This window comes from Narcine bancroftii, chromosome 3 (assembly GCF_036971445.1).
Source record: "Narcine bancroftii isolate sNarBan1 chromosome 3, sNarBan1.hap1, whole genome shotgun sequence".
NCBI lineage: Eukaryota > Metazoa > Chordata > Chondrichthyes > Torpediniformes > Narcinidae > Narcine > Narcine bancroftii.
The window spans coordinates 37,798,937-37,823,992 of NC_091471.1; the positions used below are offsets into that span (position 1 = coordinate 37,798,937).

Consider the following 25,056-nt stretch of genomic DNA (forward strand, 5'->3'; position numbering starts at 1 on the left):
TCAGACAAGTGTGAGATGAGAAATTTTGGAAGGTGTTACAGAGTTCTGTGTTGTGTATTGGCCTATGTATTGGTGGTTTTATGTTAAAAAATGACAGTTTGCCTTAGAGAGTCAAGGTGAAGGTGGACTGCTGAAAGAGTGGGAGACGGACTGAGCATGTGCAGAAAATTATCTAAACATTTCTGGACTTCGAAAATAAACCACCACTAGGGGTGCTGTGGAGAGGAAGAAGACCCAGAGCATGAGTCATGGTCTGGAGGACAGTTTAGAATGTTGGGATTTGAAAAAGGATGAACATTCTGAAGGCAGCCAACAATGATCCGGACCAAGCCAGTTGTTCCTCTCTCTGCAAGAAACACAAGACAACTTTGAATTTTGTGCTCTCTCTCTCAAAGATCTTTTTGCTTCCATTTACCAAACAAACTAAATTTTGTTTATGATCCTTGCTTCAGTTGAGATCAAAGTTTTGTGAGTCTTGTATGTTTTATGTTTGTTTTGTGTCTAAGATTTTCTGTGGCCTGGTTGGAAGTGTAGCTTAAACTTTGATTATGCATGATATATTTAGGCTGGGGAATTTATTAGTTTTAGACTGTTATAGAAATTTGCATAGTAACCAGTGGGCATTGTTATAAAAGGGGGGGATTTTGAATTAAAGTTTGAAGGTGAATTTTTTTATTAATAAAGAAATTGTTCATATTTACCCCTGTGTAATATGCCTTCTTTTTGGTTGCTGGTTTGATCTTGTAACATAATTTGGGGACATTGTCCAGGATCAAACCAATTTGGAAGCTTTAGGGGCGATTGACTTGCGCTTAGTTATCAGCCGTCTGAGTTTGAATTAATCTCCAGCTTGAAAGTAAAAATAAACGGTTAGTGTATAAATCACCAGCAGAAAAACCAGCAACTATGAATATTGACTCGTTCATGGCTAACCCTTCAGTGGTTAATTTAAAAATGGCTGAAAAGACAGAACTGATGGTTATAGTTGGCAAGTTAAAACTTCTTACAGTAAGAACTGGGAAAAAAAAAAGAAAATTGCCTGAAAGTTTGTTAAGCACTAAGTAGGAAAGGGGGTATTTGAAGAAGCTGCAAAGGAGAAAACTTCAGAAGAAGTAAAGTTGGCTTTGAGAAAACTCGAGTTAGAGGAAAAAAGAGAGACAGAAAGGAAAGCCAAACAGGAAGCAGTAAGGCAGGCAGAAAGGGAAGAAAGAGAGGAAAAAAGAGAGGCAGAAAAGAAAGCTGAATGGGAAGCATGAAAGGAATACAGCTGATAATCCAAGTAGAGTAGAAAGAAAATCTAGAAGTGATGTTAAAGGAAGAAAGTAAGAGAAATGGGTGAAGGAAAAATTTTTGAGTGTTATTTGCCACTACTGTAAGAAGCCAGGGCACATAATAACAAATTGTCCTGTGCTGAAAAGGAAGAAAGAGAAAGGGATGGTACCAACTACCTATGTTCAGAGTGAGAAGGTTAGGGATATTTTTTAACCATTCATGACTGAAGGTTTCATTTCGGTTAAAGAAGGATCCAATCAAGTGCCAGTTAAAATTCTGCGGGATACTGGAGCAGCCCATTTTGAATTCTGGTGAGGAGACCGATACTGGAGACATGAATTTAATTAAAGGCATTGGTGGTGAAGCAGAGCCTATAGCTTTGCATAGAATAGTGATGAGATCAGACTTAGTTAATGGCCCGGTTACGATAGGGATAAGATCAAGTCTGTCGGAGGATGGTGTTTCTCTTTTGTTAGGGAATGATTTAGCAGAGGGTAAAGTCATACCTGCGGTGAAACTCACAAGTAACCCTTTGGTTTATGAGTCCGAAAAGGATTTGGAAATCTACCCTGTGTGTGCCATTACTAGAGCCATGTCAAGAAAAAAGGTAGAGGTAGAGAAAGTCTGTGATGATCCTGTAGTGGAGGCAAGCATTGAGGACAAACCTAAGGATCCTGAGAAACATTAAAGCAAAGACTATTATGAAGGCTATGCTAAAATTTTTCACATTGTTTGGCCTACCAATCAAAATTCAATTGGACCAAGGGAATAATTTTATGTCTGGAATACTTCAACAGGTGGCGTATGAATTGGGAGCCCATCAAATTGTGTCGTCTGCCTATCATCCTGAACATCAAGGGGCCTTGGAAAGGTTCCATTTAACTGTGAAAAATATGATGAGGGTTTATTGCATGGAAAATAATAAGGATTGGGATGAAGGAATCCATTTGTTATTGTTTGCTGTTAGAGAGGCAACTCAGGAGTCCATTTGAGTTGGTGTTTGGTCATGAAATCAGGGGTCCATTACTATTGTTGAAGGAACAGTGGATACATAATGATATACAATCAAATCTGTTGGATTATGTTTTCAAATTTAAAAACAGATTACATCAGGCTTACGAGATGGCAAGGAAAAATTTAAAAACTCCTCAGGGAAAAATGAAAATTTGGTATGATCAAAAAGCAAAAATTAGAGACATTAAACCTGGCACTAAAGTATTGGTTTTGTTTCCAATGCAGTCAAACCCTTTGAGAGCTCAGTTTTCAGGACCATATAAGGTGAGATCAAAAATTAACCAGGTCACCTATGTCACTGAGATGCCTGATCGTCGAAGAGAGACACAGGTCTGTCACATGAACATGCTTAACCCTTAAACCTTACTCTGAGAAAATGACTGAGGGTCAGACTAGGATTCCAACCAAAGTGCTAGTCATAGAGGAAAGTAAGGAGGACATAAGTTTCATGGAAGGTCATGGTGCACAGAAAGTGATAAGCCCCAGGAAGTAAAATTCTATAGTTTTGCAAAACTTAGACACCAAATTAATGTATTTGACTAAATCAGAAAGGGAAGAAATGAAGACATTACTTATAAAATTTAAGGATATATTCCCAGATGTTCCAAGAAGAACAACTGTGGCTTGTCATGATGTGGAGGTCAGTGATGCTAAGCCTATTAAACAGCATCCTTACCGAGTTAATCAGGAAAAGAGCAGATTGTTGGATCAAGAGGTGAATTATATGCTCAAAAATGACATCATCTGAAAATCAAGTTCAAGTTGGAGTTCACCCTGTGTTCTGGTGCCTAAGCCAGATGGCTCAATTAGGCTTTGTACAGATTATCGAAAGGTAAACATGGTGACAAAGACTGATGTGTTCCCTATTCCCAGAATAGATGATTGCATAGATAAGGTGGGGAAGGCTAAGTTTCTTACAAAAATTGATCTCTTAAAAGGATACTGGTGTATTCCTTTGACAGAGAAAGGCAGAAGATTTCTGCATTTGAAACACCTTCAGGATTGTATAAGTATAATGCTATGCCTTTCAGGATGAAAAATGCATCTGGCACATTTCAGAGAATGATTAATGCAGTAATTCAGGGTTTAAAGCACACAGGACCCTATATCGATGACTTAGTAATTAGTACGGATACACGGGAAGAACACATGCTTGAATCAGAGCAGTTATTTCAGAGACTAGTCGAAGCACACCTCACAGTGAATTGCACAATGGTTTGGACATGCCACTATAATTTATCTAGGTTATGTGGTAGGACAGGGACAGGTGGCACTGGTTGGATCAAAAGTATTGGCTATCACTATGTTCCCTATCCCCAGTAATAAAAAGCTCTTCAGAGATTTCTAGGTATGATTGGCTACTATCGTAGATTTTGTAAAAGCTTTGCAGAAATTGCACTCCCATTAACAAAACTACTTGGAAAGAAAGAAATGTTTATCTGGTCAGATGCATCCCAGGAAGGGTTTCTGAAACTAAAGTCCATTTTATGCCATCAGCCTGTACTTTTGTCCCCTAACTTTGAAAAGCCATTCTTTTTAGCCGTGGACACCAATGACAAAACGGTTGGTGCTTTATTGTTACAGAAGAAGGATGGTGATGGAGTAGAACATCCTATTTTGTACTTCTCGAAAAAGTTTAATGACCATCAACGAAATTATTCAACCATTGAGAAGGAGCTTCTTTTATCATTGCAACATTTTGATGTGTATAGTTGTACTGCTCAAAATCCATTAATATATACTGATCATAATCCATGAGTTTTTCTGTCTATATTTAAAAATTAGAACAGACGGTTATTGAATTAGAGCTTACTTTTACAAGAGTATGATTTTATTATTACACACATAAAGGGGATAGATAATGTAATAGCAGATTGTTTGTCAAGATGTTAATCTGGGTAGATATGAATCTAATTACATACTTATTGTAAAAAAATGGAGTGTTCATTTTAATTTATTTATATAATACTTCCATTAATTGTTAAAAAAAATTCTTGTGGACCAATTTTTTTTTAGCAGGAGAGGTGTTACGGAGTTCTATGTTGTGTATTGGCCTATGTGTTGTGTGGCTTTATGTTAAAAAGTGACAGTTTGCCTTAGAGAGCCAAGATGAAGGTGGGCTGCTGAGAGAGTGGGAGACAGACTGAGCATGTGTAGAAAATGATCTAAAAATTTCTGGACTTGGATGATAAACCACCACTGGGTGGTGCTGTGGAGTGGAAGAAGGCCCAGAGCATGAGCCATGGTCTGGAAGACAGTTTAGAATGTTGGGATTTCAACAAGGATGGACATTCCGAAGGCAGCCAGAAGGATCCGGACCAAGCCAGTTTGTTCCTCTCTCTGCAAGCAACACAAGACAACTTCGAATTTTGTGCTCTCTCTTTCTCTCAAAGATTTTTTGACTTCAGTTTACCAAACAAACTGAATTTTGTTTATGATCTTTGATTCAGTTGAAGTCGAAGTTTTGTGAGTCTTGTGTCTTTTGTGTCTAAGTTTTTTCTGTGGGCTGGTTGGAAGTGTAGCTTAGACTTTGATTATGTATGTTATATTTCGGCTGGGGAATTTATTAGTTTTACACTGTTATAGAAATTTGCATAGTAACCAGTGGGCATTGTTATAAAAGGTGGGTTTTGAATTAAAGTTTGAAGGCGAATTCTTTTGTTAATAAAGAAATTGTTCATCTTCACCCCTGTGTGATATGCCTTCTTTGTGCTTGCTGGTTTGATCTTGTAACAAAGGGCAAACCAAGATAGGGCATATACAGTAGGGCACTGAGGAGTGCTGAGGAGCAAAGCGATCTGGAAATATAGATACATTGTTCCCTGAAGGTGGCATTGCAGGTGGACAGGGTTGTAAAAAAAAGATTTTGGCATCTTATCCTTTATAAATCAAAGTATTGAGTATAGGAGTTGGGATGTTATGTTGAAGTTATTTAAGATGTTGGTGAGGAAAGATATCTACAGGAAAGATATCAATAAGATTGAAAGAGTTCAGAGAAAATTTACTAGGATGTTGCCAGACCTTCAGAAGTTATGCTACAGGGAAAGATTTAACAGGTTAGAACTTTATTCCTTGGAGAAAAGAAGAATGAGGGGAGATTTGATAAGGGTTTACAAGATTATGAGAGGTATAAACAGAATGGATGCGAGTAAGCTTTTTCCACTTAAATTGGGAAGATAAATATAAGAGGTTCAGGAACAGCTTCTACCCCTCCACCATCAGACTCCTCAACAACAAACTCAATCAGAGACTCATTTGAGGATTCTTACTTGTGCACTTTATTGATTTTCTTTTGTTCTCTCTGTATTGCACAGTCAGATTGTTTCCATTTGTTCTCTGTTTACAGTTCTTTTATTTGTTTAAATGTTTATTCTGTGTACAGTTTATTTTTTGAACTGCCAATTAGTGGTAATTCTGCTGTGGAAAAAGGAATTTCTGGGTTGTATGTTAGGTCATGCATGTACTCTGACAATAAATCTGAAATCTGAAAGAAATCAGACCTGGAATGGGCATTTGGCAGAATGCAGGACTTCTAAGATGCAGGCATTCATAAAGGATTTCCTGCTATGAGTTCACATGTCACAAAAATTTATGCAGGTTCCTGTACAGTATGTAATCACTTCCTATCATTGCATCTTACTTTTTTTTTGCCAACTGTGACAGAATATAGATATGTTTTGGGGAGATAAATTGGGGAAGGAATTTTAGTATAGATCACATACAAACAGTTTAAAATAGCTTTTATTTAAAATACTGGAGCTCTGCTCATGCTAGACATATCTGGGCCAACAGCCTTTGCAAAACTTTTGATAGTGCCCAAGAGGTTTCACTAATGGATTGTTGTTTACAAAAAGGCAACAGATGAAAGGGCATGTTGGAGCTGCAGATTGTCTGGAGGGGAACTTATACCTGGTTTTGCAAGCAGAGAGAGTGAAACAGGTTTTCTCTCAGAGAGAGAGAGAGAGAGAGAGACAGAAACAGAGACAGAGATCAGTTCTACAGTTTTACAGTCAGCAGCAGCAACTGGGACTGGAACAGGACAAGCTGGAAAGCGTGTGGAAACCCCACTTTGGAAGATGGATTGTGAGTGCTTAATTCAGCCTGGTCAAAGCCTTTGTGGTTGATGCAAGAAGAGAGGACTGGATGTCTAATGTTTCACTTGAAATAGGAGAAACAAAAAGGCACTCTGTGGTGACATGAAAGAAAGAGGATATCATCTGGAGAATCCTGAGGGGGCAAGTTTAGTCAGGAAGACATTGAAGTGGCTGATTAAAAAGCAGTTATTGGTGTCCTGGAACAACAAATCTCTCTGTGAAAACCGAGAAGAACCTTCCTGTGTGGTAACCATTTACCTTTCAAGAACCAAAGCCTGGTGAACTTTATAAATGTTAAATTCTGTACACGGTATAAGAATTGCCTGCAACCAGTAAACTTGGAGGAATGAGAAGTGAGATTGGACTGTGAATCAAATAACTTTTCTGAACTTACACACACATTACATACACGTGCGCTTAGAATTAGAAGGGGGTTTAAGTTAGGTTAGTTAAGTCAATAGTGATAAGTTAAAGTGTGATTCTGTTTTCATGTTTAAAGATAATTAAAAGCAACTTTTGTTTAAGTAAACATTTGTCTTGGTGAATATCTATTGCTGCTGGGTTTTGGGGTCTTCTGGGCTCGTAACACTTTATGGGGGGGATTCGTCCTTTTGGATTGAAAATTGGAGTTTTTGTAATTTATTAGTTAATTAGGTTTTTTTTATCAAACTACCAAGCTAATTTCAACCTTGTGTGGAAAAACAGCAGCAATGGATGTTGATTCATTTTTGTCACAACCATCACCTGCAAAGCTGCAGAGCAAGAGAAAAGAGGAACTGATGGTTATTTCTAAGGCATTAAAGCTAATTAAAGTCAAGCATTGAATGAGGAAAATACAAATACAGAGGATTATAGTAAAATATTTTATAGGTGAGGGAAAACTTGTTGAGAAAGACTTTGATGATTTTCCAGAGGATAGATCTTCTGAGTTGCAATTGGAATTGGAGAAATTGAGGGTGGAAGAAGAAAGAGAAAAACAGAGGGTGGAAAAGGAAAAAGAGAAATGTAGATTGTTGGAGGCTAAAAAACAGAGGATATATGAAACAGGGGAAACTGAAAAATGGAGGAAATATGAGAAAGGACAGACGGTTTCAATTAGAGAAGTTAAAAATTGAGATGGTGGGAAATAAGAGAATTGAGGCTGGAACTCCTGGGGAGAGGTTTTTGGCTAGCAGAGAGGTAAATCTAGTTCCTCCTTTTGATGAGGGAGACATAGATACATATTTTCAACTTTTTGAAAAGGTTACTGAGAACTCAAGATGGCCAAAAGAAAAATGGCCTCTTATGCTCCAAAGTGTATTGAAAGGAAAAGCACAAATTGCATCCTCTAGTTTGACTACAGAGCAAGTGGTAAATTATGATACTGTTAAACAAGCAGTATTGAAAGCTTATGAGTTTGTTCCAGAAGCATATAGACAAAAATTTAGGAGTTTGGTGAAAACATGAAATCAATCTTATATGGATTTTGCTCTGGAAAATCTGTATGTTTTGACTGTTGGTGCACCTCAAAAGGAATAAATAATGATTTTGACACATTGAGAGAATTGATATTAATTGAGAAAATTAAAAGGTGTGTTCCAAATGAGATTAGATTATACCTGGATGAGAGAGATGTGGGGACGTTGCGGAAAACAGCTAGATTAGCAGATGAATTTGCCCTAATTCACAAAAAATGCATTTCAGAATAGTAAAAAATTTCAGAGAGTTAATGTGGAGCAGATTAGTAAGCCTGTTCAGAAGGTTAATGTGGAGCAGATTAGTAAGCCTGTTCAGAAGGTTAATGTGGAGCAGATTAGTAAGCCTGTTCAGAAGGTTAATGTGGAGCAGATTAGTAAGCCTGAAATTAAGTCTAGGGAGAATGTTAAGAAAAAAGATGAAGGTAAGATGGGAAAGAACAATTCTGGATTTGTATGTCATTTTTATAAGAAACCTCATCATTTTATTGCAAATTGTCTAGTATTGAAAAATAGACAAGTAAAAATGGTTTTACCAGAAGCATTTTATACAGACAGTTGAATTTAAGGAGAGCAGATGTTCCAAACCTGGTAAGGGTGTCATGGATGATTTCAAACCTTTTGTGTCAGAGGGCTTGGTTTTAGTAAAGGAGGGAGAATCATAGGTTCAAGTTAAAATTCTTAGAGATACTGGTGTTGCTCAGTCACTGTTGTTGGAAAAATTTTTAACTCTTGATCAGGAGACTGACACAAGGTAGACAACTTTGATTAAAGGTGTTGGAGGTGAGATGGAGTCAATAATTCTTCATAACATTGTGTGAAATTCAGAATTAGTTAAAGGACCTTTTGTAGTAGGAGCATTTCATCGGATGCAAGGATCGACAACGAGATAGACAACAGACTCGCCAAGGCAAATAGCGCCTTTGGAAGACTACACAAAAGAGTCTGGAAAAACAACCAACTGAAAAACCTCACAAAGATTAGCGTATACAGAGCCGTCATACCCACACTCCTGTTTGGCTCCGAATCACGGGTCCTCTACAGGCATCACCTACGGCTCCTAGAACGCTTCCACCAGCGTTGTCTCCGCTCCATCCTCAACATTCATTGGAGCGACTTCATCCTTAACATCGAAGTACTCGAGATGGCAGAGGCCGACAGCATCGAATCCACGCTGCAGAAGATCCAACTGCGCTGGGTAGGTCACGTCTCCAGAATGAAGGACCATCGCCTTCCCAAGATCGTGTTATATGGCGAGCTCTCCACTGGCCACCGTGACAGAGGTGCACCAAAGAAGAGGTACAAGGACTTCTTAGAGAAATCTCTTTGTGCCTGCCACATTGACCACCGCCAGTGGGCTGATATTGCCTCAAACCGTGCATCTTGGCGCCTCACAGTTCAGTGGGCAGCAACCTCCTTTGAAGAAGACCGCAGAGCCCACCTCACTGACAAAAGACAAAGGAGGAAAAACCCAACACCCAACCCCAACCAACCAATTTTCCCTTGCAACCGCTGCAACCGTGTCTGCCTGTCCCGCGTCGGACTTGTCAGCCACAAACGAGCCTGCAGTTGACGTGGACATTACCCCTCCATAAATCTTCGTCCACAAAGTCAAGCCAAAGAAGAAAGAAGAATTTCAAAGTTACCCATAAAGGGTGTCTCGTTTTTATTAGGGAATGATTTGGCAGAGAATAAAGTTGGATCAGATTTGAAAGGCTGAGGTTGAAGAGGATTACCATATAACCATATAACCACTTACAGCACAGAACAGGCCAGTTCGGCCCTACTAGTCCATGTCGTAACAAATCCCCACCCTCCTAGTCCCACTGACCAGCACCCCGTCCATACCCCTCCAGTCCTCTCCTATCCATGTAACTATCCAGTCTTTCCTTAAATGTAACCAATGATCCCGCCTCGACCACGTCTGTCGGAAGCTCATTCCATATCCCTACCACCCTTTGACTAAAGAAATTTCCCCTCATGTTCCCCTTATAATTTTCCCCCTTCAATCTTAAACCATGCCCTCTAGTTTGAATCTCCCCCACTCTTAATTGAAAAAGCCTATCCACGTTTACTCTGTCTGTCCCTTTTAAAATCTTAAACACCTCTATCAAGTCCCCTCTCAATCTTCTACGCTCCAGAGAAAAAAGCCCCAGTCTGCACAACCTTTCCCTGTTTAACTCAAACCTTGAAATCCTGTCAACATTCTCGTGAACCTTCTCTGCACTCTCTCTATTTTGTTTATATCTTTCCTATAATTAGGTGATCAAAACTGTACACAATACTCCAAATTTGGCCTCACCAATGCCTTCTACAATTTCATCATAACCTCCCTACTCTTGAATTCAATACTCCGATTTATGAAGGCCAACATTCCAAATGCCTTCTTCACCACACTATCTACCTGAGTATCAGCCTTGAGGGTACTATTTACCATCACTCCTAAATCACTTTGTTGCTCTGCACATCTCAATAGCCTACCATTTAATGCATATGACCTATTTAGATTTGCCTTTCCAAAATGTAACACCTCACACTTATCTGTATTAAATTCCATCAGCCATTTCTCAGCCCACACCTCCAGCCTTCCTAAATCACCTTTTAATTTACGGTAATCTTCCTCACTGTCCACAACACCACCAATCTTTGTATCATTCGCAAACTTGCTTATCCAATTCTCCACCCCTACTTCCAGATCGTTAATATATATAACAAACAATAGTGGACCGAGGTCCGATCCCTGAGAAACTCCATTAGTCACCGGCCTCCAATTGGACAAACAATTTTCTACCACTACTCTCTGACACCTCCCATCCAACCATTGCTGAATCCATTTCACTACCTCCTCATTTATACCTAATGCCTCCACCTTTTTTCCTAACCTCCTGAGGGAAACTTTGTCAAAAGCTTTTCTGAAGTCTAAATAGACAACATCCACAGCTTTCCCTTCGTCAACCTTTTTTGTAACCCCCTCGAAAAACTCAATCAGGTTTGTCAAGCATGATCTACCCCTGACAAAACCATGCTGATTACTCCCTATCAATCCCTGGACCTCCAAATATTTGTAAATACCATCCCTCAGAACACTTTCCATCAACTTGCCCACCACAGACGTCAGACTCACGGGCCTATAATTCCCAGGTTTACATTTGGAACCTTTCTTAAACAGTGGAACCACATTATCCACCTTTATCTTTTTCAACACAGCCATCAGCCATCAGCCATCAGCCATCAGTGTACTTTTATAGGATTTTGAGATATATCTTGCATGTGCTCTAATAAGGTCTATGACTAAGAAAATGGTGAAAGCTGAAGAAGATCTAGTTGATAGAGACTTGCCCAGTGCTTCTGAAATAGTTTTGAAAGAGCAGGATAATTGTGAGAGTAAGGATTATTCTTTGTCAAGGAACAGAATACAGATACAGATCTTGTTGACTTAAAGGACAAAGCAGTAAGTGAACAGGAGATTAAAGAAATGGCTTGTGGATATTACTTCAAGGGTGAATTTTTGATGAGAATATGGAACGAGTAAACTTGGAGGAATGAGAAGTGAGATTGGACTGTGAATCAAATAACTTTTCTGAATTTACACACACATTACATACACATGCACTTAGAATTAGAAGGAGGTTAAGTTAAGTTAGTTAAGTCAATAGTGATAAGTTAAAGTGTGATTCTGTTTTCATGTTTAAAGATAATTAAAAGCAACTTTCGTTTAAGTAACCATTTGTCTTGGTGAATATATATTGCTGCTGGGTTTGGGGTCCTCTGGGCTCATAACACAACTCTCTCTAATTGAAAGAATTCTGGTTGTGTGTTGGTATGACCCTTCGTGTGCTACTTCCTAACACCAGAAATGTGCTATAAATCCAATATATTCAATCCTGAACTCCACTGTTCCTGAAACAGAGTAGTAACACAAGGTACTCAAACTGGCACTAATTTTAAATCCTTGCTTCATGTGTGCACCCCATATCTGGAGACCTTTTGAATGCGAGTTAATGGAAAAATTGGGCCAGCATCAAGTTCAAATTCAAGATCCCCACATGAACATTTTAGGAGCCAACTGATTAACAATCTAGAAAGGAAATATAATAGATTTTTCTTCAAGTCCAAGCCTTGAAATCAAATTGCAGTAAAACTTTGATAATAATTTACTATCTAATTGTTCAAAAATTCCAATTTTGGTCTTACTGGGTGATGTTTCCTACATTCCTTTAAAGTCACTGGGGCTGCTTTCCCACACCCCCCTATAAAACTGACATGGTTTACTGAAGAAAAGATACTACTGTGTTACATCTAAAAAAAACTTTAAAGTCCATTGGGGTATTCTGGAAAATCAGGCAGTCCAGCACAAAGTCCCAAAGGTACCAGATTATCACTTTATATCAAAATGATACATGACACTTCCAAATGCTAAAGACATACAAAGTGATGCACATATGTAATGATATACTTTAACATTTCTTTGGTCACCAATGTAATGCAAGAAAAGCAATACATATAGAAACTGAAAGACTCAAATAAATTTAGTCAAAGCTCAGTTACAATATGTAGCTTCTTTTTCTAAGAAAGATCCTTTCTGGCAATTTTTTTCAGAATCTTAGTGCTAGGTCTGCACACTTTCTCCATTTGTCGAGACTTGATTTGACAGGCACTATGGAAATAAATCTCAACTAAGTCATTGTTGCTTTTCTTAAATGGCTTGCTTGAAGACAAGAAGTACAATCATAATATTGTAAAAGGTAAAAACACAATGCTAGAGAAACTCAGCAGGTCATACAGTGTACTTTTATAGAGCAAAGAGAAAGTAATATAACCAACATTTTGAGCTTAAGGCCATCATTAAGGTTTGAGCAAAATGTAGACAGGTTCCCAAACAAAATGGTGATGGGGGTGTGGCAGGGGAGGAGCAATTAAATTGTCATATTCAGCTAGCTATGGGTTTGCACCCCAAGGTCCCTCTGTACATCAATGCTCCCATGGTCTCTGCCATTAACTCGATATGTCCGAGCAAAATTTGACTTTCCAAAGTAAATTATCTCACATTTATCTAGATTAATTTCCATCTACTACCTCCCTGCTGACTGTCCACTTGATTTCTGTCCTGTTATATCTTCAGATAACCTTCTTCACAGTCTGTGTGTGTGTGTGTGTGTGTGTGTGTGTGTGTGTGTGTGTGTGTGTGTGTGCGTGTGTGTGTGTGTGTGTGTGTGTGTGTGTGTGTGTGTGTGTGTGTGTGTGTGTGTGTGTGTGTGTGTGTGTGCATGTGTGTTGTGTGATATAATTTGAAATTATCATCAGATTTATGCCTTTCTCTCACTGGAACTTCATTTAGTGCTTCAATTCTCAAAGTATTATATCTCCTCTCTTTGTTGCACAGTTTGTTTATAATTTCTTTATATGTTTACATGTGTATATTGTGTGCAGTTTATTTTTTCACTACCAATAAGTGGTAATTCTGCCTCCCCTGCAATTAAAAGTATCTCAGGGTTGTATACAATGTCATTATGTACTCTGGCAATAAATCTGAAATCAAATAGATTGGTCTGACTAACCTCATACATTAGATGAGAAATTGAAGGAAACAGTGAGCAAGTCTGGGCCCAGACTTGGCTTACTCAGCCTTTACCCTCTACCTGTTTCAGGTGTTGGTGACTAAGCCAAATGAGTCAATTTCAAGAAAACAAAAAAAAAGAGAAACATTGGGCTGGATTTGGATTTGGACAAAGGTATAAAACCAGATGATACTGCCAGCAGCCAGTAGCTGAATATGAACTGAACCCCATTTTTCAATCAACAGAGTCAAGTCTAGGTTCAGATCAGGACTATGTGGCCACATAGAAGGCAGCCAACATCATAAACCATCTTCAGCACACTGGTTTAAATCTTCTCTCACTGTGACCTTCAGACAGAAAGTACAAAAGCTTGAAGTTGAGCCCATTCTGGTTCAAGAACAGTTTTTTCCCCAACAACTAAGAGACTCCTGAACCTCCTCTTACAATAAACTATTCCAGGACCACCAGAAGATATCTCCACAATTTGAACATCGCTTATTTCTTCCATTAACTGTAAATACTAATTTATCTTTTTTTTTATATTGCCTCTTTTACTCTCTTGACAATACTTTGCTAATTGAATTTAAACTTTTGAAGATAGTACATCCTGTGTGACTGCAGCAAGTAAGAATTGTACTTAAATAATAACAATGAACTCTCATTATCATCATGTCATCTTTCTCTTCCACTGCAAGTTTATTTCTTCCAGTTCTCTTCCCACCACTCCCTGGTTTCTGCTATTGCTTTTATCCCTCACTCTTTAATCCTTCTTCTTTGTTAAAAACTGAATAATTTTGCACACATTTCTGGGTGTCTTGATGCTTGTCTCCTCAATTTTGGAAGCATTTCTCTTCTAAAGCATCCCCAAAAAGTATTCTCAGAAGTGCAACATGCAAAGTTTTACTGTAGTTGAATGTTTAACATTTATTGCTCTGACAAAGTGTTTTTATTTACTCTCAAAATAACAAAGTGTGAACACAAAAAAAGAGAAGTTGGAGTAGATCATCTGGCCCATCAAGTTGGCCCTACCATTCAGTATTTTCATGGCAGATCTGCCTCCTCTGTACTTGTTCCATATTAGTCTTCAATTTTCAAACCTTTGCAGTTCATCTACTTCCTCTTTTAATATTGTCTCTTCTGGGACAGAAAATTTATGTTTCACCATCCCTGAAAAAAGAAATACCGAAACTCCTCAGTTTTAATGACGCCATAGAACCATAGAACATTACAACACAGAAACAGGCCCCTTTGGCCCTTCTAGCCTGTGCCAATCCTTTTGTTGCATAGTCCCATATCTATCTTGTAACTATGTTCTTTTGTTTGAGAATCTCCCTCTACTGGAACCATCTACTCTTGCTTGCTAAGATTCTTTATGTTTCAAATAGATCATCCCTCATCCTTATAAGCTCTAAAGAATTCAGCTCTAACCTTTTTGGCCATTTGTAACAGGAAAATCCTCTCATACCAGTAAACAATTTCTTAAGTAAGAGGATATTTTTAATTAAGACCAAAGCAATATAGTGTTTCCTCAGTGTGGCTGCACCAAGCCCTGCATAATTGTAATCATATTTTATTTTTAAATTCTAATTTCCTAGCAATAAAAGCCAATGTGTCATTAATTACTAACTTATTATGTTCTACACAAAAGAGTCTGGAAAAACAACCACCTGAAGAAACACACAAAGATCAGCGTGTACAGAGCCGTTGTCATACCCATGCTCCTGTTCAGCTCCGAATCATGGGTCCTCTACCGGCATCACCTACGACTCCTAGAACGCTTCCATCAGCGCTGTCTCCGCTCCATCCTCAACATTCATTGAAATGACTTCATCACCAACATTGAAGTACTCGAGCTGGCAGAGTCCGCAAGCATCGAATCCACGCTGCTGAAGACCCAACTGCGCTGGGTTGGTCACGTCTCTAGAATGGAGGACCATCGCCTTCCCAAGATCGTGTTCTATGGCGAGCTCTCCACTGGCCACCGAGACAGAGGTGCACCAAAGAAGAGGTACAAGGACTTCTTAAAGAAATCTCTTGGTGCCTGCCGCATTGACCACTGCCAGTGGGCTGATCTCGCCTCCAACCGTGCATCTTGGCGCCTCACAGTTCGGCGGGCAGCAACCTCCTTTGAAGAAGACTGCAGAGCCCACCTCACTGACAAAAGACAAAGGTGGAAAAACCCAACACCCAACCCCAACCAACCAATTTTCCCTTGCAACCGCTGCAACCGTGCCTGCCTGTCCCGCATCGGACTTGTCAGTCACCAACGAGCCTGCAGCAGACGTGGACATACCCCTCCATAAATCTTCGTCCGCGAAGCCAAGCCAAAGAAAGAAGAATGTTCTATGCACAAAATACATTAATCTCTTTGCACTTCACACATTTTCAGTCTCTCTCAATTTAGATAGTCTGCATTTTGATTCCTCCCTACTGAAGTGTATGACCTCACAATTTTTGCATTAATTTGCCAAGTTTTCACCCACTCACTCAACCTTTCTATATCCTGTTAATGAATCCAAACACCTTCATCACAGCATGTCCACCCACCTATTTTTATGTTTTCAATGAAGTGATATACTGAATACCCCGCCCTGACCTCCAAATCAGTAATAATTCATAGCCAAAAGTTGATAGGATACTCAATCAATAAATTTTGTTGGTATGAAAATTATCCCTTTGTTCTTCTGTGTGTTAACAATTCTTCAATCCAAATTGACAATATTTTCCCCAATAATTTGAGCTCTTGTCTTATACATGAAGTTTTATGTTAATACCCTGAGCATAAAGCCCAGCCCAGGGCATCACAGGCAAAAACCTCCCTGCCATCAAGAACATCTATAGGGAACACTGCCATTGGAGAGCAGCAGCAATCATCAAGGATCCGCACCACCCAGCACACACTCTGTCCTTGCTGCTATCGTCAGGGAAGAGGTACAGGTGCCACAAGAATCAGATTCTTAGATTCAGATTTATTGTCTGAGTATATATATGTTATCACATACAACCCTGAGATTATTTTTCCTGTGGGGGAGGCAGAATTACCACTTATTGGTAGTGCAAAAATAAACTGCACACAATGTATACATGTAAACAAATAAAGAAATGTAAACAAATTGAGTGTGCAATACAGGGTCATATGTGATGTCATGTATGTACTCTGACAACAAATCTGAAATCTGAAAAGCTGTAGAAGCTGGAATCCTGAGCAACAAAGGATTCCTGGAGGAATTCAGCGGGTTTGACAGCATTCATGTGTAGAAATGCACATTGTATGTTTCAGGCCGGGAACCTTAAATGAATCCCTGATCGAGTTTATTGTTGAGCAGTCTGATGGAGGGGTAACAACTGTTCCTAAACCTGGTGGTGTTAGTCTTGTGGCACCTGTACCTCTTTCCTGATGGTAACAGCTAGAACAGAACATGTGCTGGGTGGTGTGGATCCTTGATGATTGTTGCTGCTCTCCGATGCCAGCATTCCCCATAGATATTCTCAATGATGGGGAGAGTTTTGCCTGTGATGTCTTGGGCTGTGTCCACTACCTTTTGCAAGGCTTTATACTTGTCCCCATACTAGGCCAGGACACTGCCAGTCAGCACACTTTCCACCACACATCTGTAGAAGTTTGCCATGGTTTCTGATGTCACACTCAACCCAGAATCAGATTATACCTAAACCATAATCACACCACCAAGTTTGGGAACAGCTGCTACCCCTCCACCATCAGACTCAACAATCCACTCATCAGGGACTCATTTAGGAACTCTTAGATTTGCACTTTATTGATTTTTTTTCCCCTCTCTGTATTGCAGTTTGTTTAAATTTCTTTAATTGTTTACATGTGTACACTGTGTGCAGTTTTTTTTCTCCAGTACTAAAAAGTGCAAATTCTGCCTTGCTCACAGGAAAAAGAACCTCAGGATTATATGTGAAGTCATGTATGTACTCTGACAACAAATCTGAAATCTGAAAAGCTGCAGACACTGGAATCCTGAGCAACAAAGGATTCCTGGAGGAATTCAGCGGGTTTGACAGCATTCAGGTATAGAAATGCACATTCTATATTTCAGGTCGGGAGCCTTTACCAAGACTAAGATGAAAAGGCTAAATTATGCATGGGGGGGGGCGGAAGAAGCTGGAGGATGTGATAGGGCTACAGAAGGTGTGGAGGATAGACAGACAGGTAAGGGGAAAACTATAAGGAAGGGGGAAGGAAATGTAGGAGTAGGTAAAAAAGAGATGGAAACAGTGGAATAGGTAGCAGTGGGGTGGGAGGGGGTTGTTGCTTGAAAAATCAATGTTCATGCCATTAGGTTTAAGGTGGTCCAGAAGAGAAATATGATGTGTTGTTCCTCAAGTTTACGTTTAGCCTCACCTTGACAATGGATGAGGAAAAGAACAAATGTCATTGTAGGGATGGTTGGGTGAGTAAAATGGTTGGCCATAGGAAACTCAAGTTTGAACTACAAACAAAGCATTGATGTTTAACAAAGCATTCACGCAATTTGGTCTCTAACTGACAGGCTGCTTCTTCTTTTATTGTAGATGTCAGCATCTTCCCAATAACAGGTATTCAACAGATATGAAACTTGATTCATTTCATCATTTTTGTCTCTTTCCCTTCTTAATCAAGGGCAGCACATGCACAACTTTCGAATCATGGAATTTAGTGTACTGTGATAAACTAATGGCTCTACTATTTCTGTAACTACTTCCTTTAAAACCCTTGGATACAGGCAATCTGGTTCTGGCAATTTGCCTGCATTAGTCCCATTAGTTTGTCAATATATTGTACCTTATGATAAGGATTGTTACAAATTCTTCCATGCTATTTGAAATTTCCACCTGCTTTCCTTAGGAAATTTGCAATGTCCTTACCATAAAGACAAATGTAATTTCACTTTCCGGGGGTCCAACACTAACCTTAGCTACTTTTGCTTTCATATACTGTATTTGGTTTTTGGCTTGAGATCTTCACCTCTAACTGTATACTGAATTCCCTCACCATTTCCTAGTGATCTCTTAGAACTTCAATATCTCTTACATGGGATCATCTAAAATAACTTATCCCTGGTAGCTTCTGTTGGGCATTACATTAATAAACAATCCCTCATGCACTCCACAAATTCTTTTTCCATGGTACCCTTACTAGTTTGATTTGTCAAATTAATGTGCAGATTAACATCATCCATAATTGCATATTTTTCTTGTATACCTTTGATATTTCCCCATCCGTCCTATTGTGAGGCCGAAAGACTATTTTCATCTCCTTTTCTTTCCTTGCTCTTCTATATTTCTACCCAAACAGATTGCATTCTCTGCATTAATATCACTATTCATTGCCACGCTGATATCTTCCCCTAATGAACAATGATATTCCACCTCATTTCCCTTGCCCTATTCTTTTGAAACATGGACTAAGTAAGCTATAATACTGTGTTCCCAGTCCTGGTCATTTGCAACCACATTTCCAAAATATCTGTTAAGTCAAATTCAATCTTATTAGAAATGCTGTACACATTCATATAGAGCTTATAGTTCTTTTACTATATATTTAATTTTTGCCAGTCATGTGTTGACATTTTCTGACCCTTCTGGCAATGCTTTGATTTTCATTCATCCCTGTACTATCCTGTGCCGCTGTTCTCTCATAACTTACTGATGTACCATGAACTGTTTGTAGTCTCCTTGCAGTCCTCATCCTTGTCAAAATAGAAGGACTGAGGCTCCTCCAGAACTACCCTCTGAACCTCTCCAGATGCCTTTTGCAGAAACACTTTTGTTCCTAAGCATAAATTAAATTTGAATTAATTTTAAGGGTTGTATCTGCCTATTGGAGCACGTTTGCCCGTCCCTAAGGTGTCGCAGCCAAGTGAAGTGCTAGCTCTAGCTCATTAATCCCAAGTCAAACTATTCTGAGCAGTCAACATTTGCTGCAGATGTGATCATTGTTGGTTCACAATGGAGTAAAAATACAGAGGTGCTGAAGGAACTCAGCAAGCCTCACTGTGTCCATAGGAAGTAAAGATATATAACGGCCATTTTGGGTCTGAACCCTTCTTCAAGGCCTGAACTAAAAGGCTGTGGAAAAGTAGAGAAAGCTAGGGGGAGGAGCACAGACAAAAGGTATGAATTGGATATGGATAGTGTAAGGTAAAACATCATGAGATGGGAATGTGTAGGGAGTTACCCTGTACAGGGCAGTAACAAGAAGGGGAGGTGTCCTTGTACTCCTGTTAGGTAAAACATCATGAGATGGGAATGTACAGGGCTGTAACAAGATGTAAATGCATCCTTGTACTTACAAGATAAGAGAGACATTGATGGATTGAGAGGCAGGAAGCTAGCAGGGAAAGGATAGCAACAGTTTTAGTCATTGGACAAGTAATGATATGATGATGTTCTAAGCATGTATCCAAGGGTATAAAAAATCACCATTTTGCTGATAACGGCAGAATGCATTCTCCGACTAACTTTGTTAGTCGCAAGTGTTACAATCCGGTAATAAAGAACAAAGAACCCTGATTTCGACTCAGCCTGGTGTTTGTCTCACTCATTCATGAACAAAGCAGACCTAACAATTTGGTGACCCCGACGTGATGGGTGAGTGAACACTGGACGACGGTTTCTGTTTTTTCTGACAATCATCTCAGCCGGCTGATAAAAAGGTCCAGAGAAGCCTGTTTTAACAAAATTCTCTTTTTTTTTTAAATCTTTATGATTGTCAGTAAGAACTGGAGATCGGACAAATTAGACGACCACAATTGAAGGTCGCATGCCAGGATTGTAACACGTAAGTGATTACAGACAAGATAAAAGTCCTTAAGGTGTTTGAATGACATTTATTAAGTGCTTCGCAAGAAACTACTAGAGTTTAAAAGTCTTTATTGTGTCGTTGCAAAGTCCAATAGAGTGAGAAGGTGGTCTATAAACAATTGAGGACCTAAGTTTTCTGCCCTAAACTGGTTATTAAGAGGAGAAATCTCCCACGTGAAGGTTGGGCTTTGAAAGAAAACAAAGGTTCAGGCTTATTGGCCTCAATTGTATCTGAGAGACTGACTTATAAATGTCCGGTAGGTATGATAATGTCTGTACACTTGAGAAGTTAAGAATTTATTTCCCCAATTCGCCGTGGTGGAATACCACAGCAGACACTAGAGACCTTGAGACAACAAAAAAAGTACTCAGGGACGCCTGCCTGGTGAACAAGAACGACGACAGAAGGCTGCGACAGCTGTGTCCGGATCAGGTAGGAGATATTAATGAAAAAGTTGACAAACTCCTAAGAGACACCCAGTTTATTCGAAATACTTTTGATAAGTTAAATGAGGGTATTCCCAACATCACCAAGGAGATAAAGTTACGTAAATTCATAGATTGGTACAGGGAAACAGGACAAAAGTATAGCCCAAATATTTGGTTTTCTAGTTGTAATTTAACTTTCAGACCCCTTTGGGAAAACAGAGAGTGGAAAACGAGCAATCAGAGTATACAGGACAGTCTGAAGTCAATTGGAGGACAAGACTTAGACTGTTCCTTTAAAAGATATTAGTCATCCAGCTTGCAAGGAGACATTTTTAAAAGCAATTTTCGTTGACATAGATCCCCTAAACGGACAAGAACCTAAATTAAAACAGGCATTAGAAAGCGGTCCCGCAGCTATGGCTGTACAGTTGCCTGCTAAGATTTTTGACCAAGTTATTAAGGAAATTAATCAGGAATTAGAGGAGCGAAATACCAGTAATGCGGCATTGGAAAAACAAAAAATGCTCCGAAAATGTGTAGACCGCTGGAGGAAGAGGGGTTGGTTACCCGGGGGCACTGAGATGTTCCTGACAGGTGAGGGAAAAAAAATTTTAAAACGTAGAGGCTTAGATAAGCTGGAAGAAACAAAACACAGAAGGGAAAGGAAAAGTGCCTGTTTCCAGTTTCCAGCCACGAAGTGTCCGGGTTTGCTCTCTCCCTCCCTCTTTTCACCCTCCCCCCTCTCTCTTCTCTCCCCCCCTCTCTCTTCTCTCCCCCTCTCTCTCTTCTCCCCCCCCCCTCCTCTCTCACCCACTCCCCCTCCCAATCCCAATCTGTGGCGGTGCTGCCCTGAAATCCCCAGGTTGGGCAGGGCAGAGAAATACAATTTGGTTTTAATTTTGTGCCCACAATTCCAGCTCCGCATCAAATGGGATCCTGTTTTATCCTCTCTCCCTCCCTCTTTCCCGCACCCCCACCATTGCGGGATCAGGGCAGACATTGTGGGCTGACGTGTAGCTCACTCGAGGTGGGAGGGAAGGAAGGAGTGATAGTTCCCAGTGGTGGGAGACCCAATCTGATCCAGACCAGTGATCACAGGATGAGAACCTTTTAAAACCTTTGAAACGAAAGTGTTAATCTGAAGACTTTTCTCCCAGTGGGGCCAGTGTAAGGCATTTTCTCTCTCTATCTCTTGTGCTCTGTGTATCTGCCTCTCTATCTCTTTCTCTCGCTATGCTCTCTCTCTCTCTCTCTCTCTCTCTCTCTCTCTCTCATAGTCTCTGGATGTATGTGATGTCATGTATGTACTCTGACAATAAATCATTTATAAGTGAGTCTTATACTATTATACAAACGGGACATAGAAAGGAAAATCTTTAATCGCGAGTCAGCAAAAAAGAGGGTGAGAGACAAGGAGATGCAGTACCGCGATGTCCTAGCTCTATTTGAAGAATTTGGTCTCCCTGATAACCCACCTATTATGGCCCCTGTAGAAATAGCTTGTAGACCCCCGCCCTATGCATATGTGGAGTCACAAGGTGCCCCTGGCACCCCAGATGGGATCCTGGAGTCACGTCCCTTATATCCAGATATTGAGACACTGGGGTGTGACAAGAACCTCGGGAATAGGGACACATCAGACGAGGTACAGGCCCCTTTAATAAAAATAGAAGGGGGAGTAATAGATGTAGAGACCCCTCTGGAGTCCAAGAAAATAGAAAAGGAGTTAGAGATACAGAAATGGAACATGAAAAAGGTTCAGGATAACATTAAAAACTTAAACAGAGATATTAATGTGCTGGGGCAGATCAGTGAGGATCAAAAAGAATTAATGGTAGGTGTATTGAAGGAAGTGGAAAAGATAACTACAACACTGTCAGGAGAAATTAAAGCTGAAGGAATGGTAATAGGAGTAAAGGACGAAAAGTGTAGTACAGATGAGGAAACGAGATACGATCCACCATGGGAGGAAAGTAGAAGGAAAAGACTCGGGAGGGAGAAAAATAGACATGCCTACCTGGACATAGTTAGAACAAAAGAGAAAGATGTGAAACAACTAAACTATGGCTGAAAAGATTATCTTAGAGATGAACGTGACTAATATACCTTTGACCCTGAGACATTGGAAGCTGATAGGGACAGTGACAGTGACGAAGAAGAGTCAGAACAAGGTGGGATAAATAAATGCATGCCAAGAGTAAAGAAGGAGCAGAAATCCCCAAAATTGAGATATCAATGCCCATTACTGATCACGGGACGGGGAACTCAAAAATATGTACCCTGGTCACGAATGGACTTAGAGAGTTTAATGAAAAAACTACCTCCGTTGAGTAATGGGGCTAGTCCATGGATTTCTTGTTTTGAGCGAGAAACCTGCCAAGAACAATTAGCACTCGCAGATGTCAGAACTATCATGATAAAATTAAAGGCAGAAGGGGCCCTGAAGCAAATAGAGAAAATTGTAAGCAGTAAATTGGGGGATGAAATAGAATTTAACCCACTTCGGAATAAATTTTGGGAAGCACTTAGAGAAACATTTCCTACACCCTATAGTTTGGATGCCTTGGTAACCCTTCAACTAAAGGAAGGAGAGACTGCACACGAGTATTTCACTCGAGCATGGGACTTATGGGAAACAGGGACTGGAGAAAGACCCGACCACAGCCCCTTAGGAAGGGCTCACTTTCGTAATGGGATAATAAACGGACTACCTGCTACGGTTCAAGCAAAATTAAGGGACATTGTGGGATTAGAGACAATGTCAGAGGATTTGTGGAAAAGATACCTGACACATGCAATCAAACGACATCGTCAATCAGAGCATGCTAAGTCAGAAAGTGCGTCCCAGAAGGAGGTGGACAAAACAACCGATAAATTGGTGAGAGCCATAGAACATATAGGGGTTAAATTAGCGGCCCAACAGATAGTCCCACAGGTCATGGGGCCAGTGATAAATCCGGGACCCCAAGTAAGAAATGGTTGGGAAAGACAGCTAGGTACAATGTATAGAGGGGAACATGCAGTATGCTGGTACTGCCAAAATCCTGGACACTACCAGCGGAACTGTCCGGAGGCTGGGAGAGCAAGGGGAAAAAGATTACCCTCTATTAGAGGCTATCGGGGAAGAGGAGGAAACTTAAGAGGACAAGCAAGGGGTAGGGGTGGACACATTGATGGGCCCCAGAGAATCGGGGGGTGGCAGAGTGATCAACAAGTCCAGGCACCTCAGTGTAATGACTATATTGAGGAAGGTGCTGAATTTGATTATTGAAGGTGCCCAGGAGAATCAAAAATCACGCCTCCCTGGGAGCCACCAAAAATTTGGGGGACGGTAAATGGAGAAAAAATTGAATTTATGGTTGACACAGGGGCAGCAGTTACGACAGTGATTAAAAAACCCCCAGGGAGCACATTTTCGGGCAAAACATTATCTACAATAGGATTCTCCGGGATAAGGGAAACACAGCCCTATACAGATAACATCGACATGACATTTGGACGACAAAGGGTTAAAACGCCTGTCCTGGTTGTGCCAAGTTGCCCCATTAATTTATTAGCAAGGGACATTCTTACCAAACTAGGAATAACCATACAATGTTCTGAGAAGGGCCTTCGGTTAACATACCCAGGGGATACAATAAGAAGGGGAGGACAGTTTATAGTAATGACCCCATCTAACGCTTCAGAAGACTCTGTGGAGGTTAGTATTTTCTGGAGTCGGCTACTGTATGATGAACCAGGCCCAGGGCTGATTAAACAGTTTTTTGAGTGGAGGGCCAGTATTCCTCGGTATGGGGATTACCATTATCCACTAGATCCTATGCATGTTACATTAAACTACACCATCCACCCGGACCAGGAATATGAGGAGAGGTGGGACTCTCTAAAAGAAGGGAAGACAGAAACGATACATTGTCCATTTATCTTTGTAGGTAAGGAGGGAATAGCTGCTATGGTTGTCATGACAGAAGAACAATGGAGTGGTTCTGCTTAGGAGTGGAAAGTGTGCCTCATGTGACCTTGGGTATTGCCAAAGATCATCACGCTCGACAGCTGGGTCCGATGGTAAAGGAAGCGATAGGGTGTGAATACAGGCAGACAGAAATCCCGGGATATTCCACCCCGGAGGGAGGAAAATTTGTCAGACTGAATATTGAAGCATGGGACCAGGTAGTGAATGAGAAAGTAGAAAGAGACCGAGCCATAGAAGGAGAAAATATTGATCACAGAGACTCAGACAAATATCTTTCTAATCTGAGTCCACATATATGGACAACGGGGCCCTATGATGTGGGAGTAATAAAAGGAGAGGTATTTCTAGAATTGGCCAACCCCGGGCAGAAACCAATATGGAGAAAACAATACCGCTTGTCGCCCAGTCAGGAGGAGGGTATTAAAGGAACGATAGAAGGGTTAATGGAG

At 40.2% G+C, this 25,056-nt stretch overlaps 2 protein-coding genes across 12 annotated transcripts in view; one reads left to right on the forward strand and one right to left on the reverse strand.

Moving 5' to 3' along the window:
* LOC138757089 (uncharacterized) overlaps positions 1 to 25,014 on the forward strand; it is a 30,489-nt gene extending 5,475 nt beyond the window's left edge. The window contains exons 1-3 of one of the 2 annotated variants that reach the window (XM_069923852.1): positions 315 to 468; positions 17,295 to 17,431; positions 17,935 to 25,014. In XM_069923852.1, coding sequence (XP_069779953.1) covers positions 22,823 to 23,905 — 1,083 coding nt within the window. In that variant the 5' untranslated portion in view covers positions 315 to 468; positions 17,295 to 17,431; positions 17,935 to 22,822 and the 3' untranslated portion in view covers positions 23,906 to 25,014. Of the gene's footprint in view, positions 1 to 314; positions 469 to 17,294; positions 17,432 to 17,934 lie in introns of those variants that run through there. The other variant, XM_069923853.1, reaches the window with a different exon arrangement.
* Positions 1 to 25,056, reverse strand: part of LOC138757088 (zinc finger and BTB domain-containing protein 7C) — a 259,055-nt gene that overhangs the window by 180,526 nt on the left and 53,473 nt on the right. For 8 of the 10 annotated variants that reach the window (XM_069923845.1, XM_069923842.1, XM_069923840.1 and 5 more), the window contains one exon: positions 14,422 to 14,559. The exons of the other annotated variants lie outside the window; for them this stretch is intronic. The gene's annotated coding sequence lies outside the window, so the exon portion shown is untranslated. The remainder of the gene's footprint in view (positions 1 to 14,421; positions 14,560 to 25,056) is intronic. 10 annotated transcript variants of the gene reach the window in all.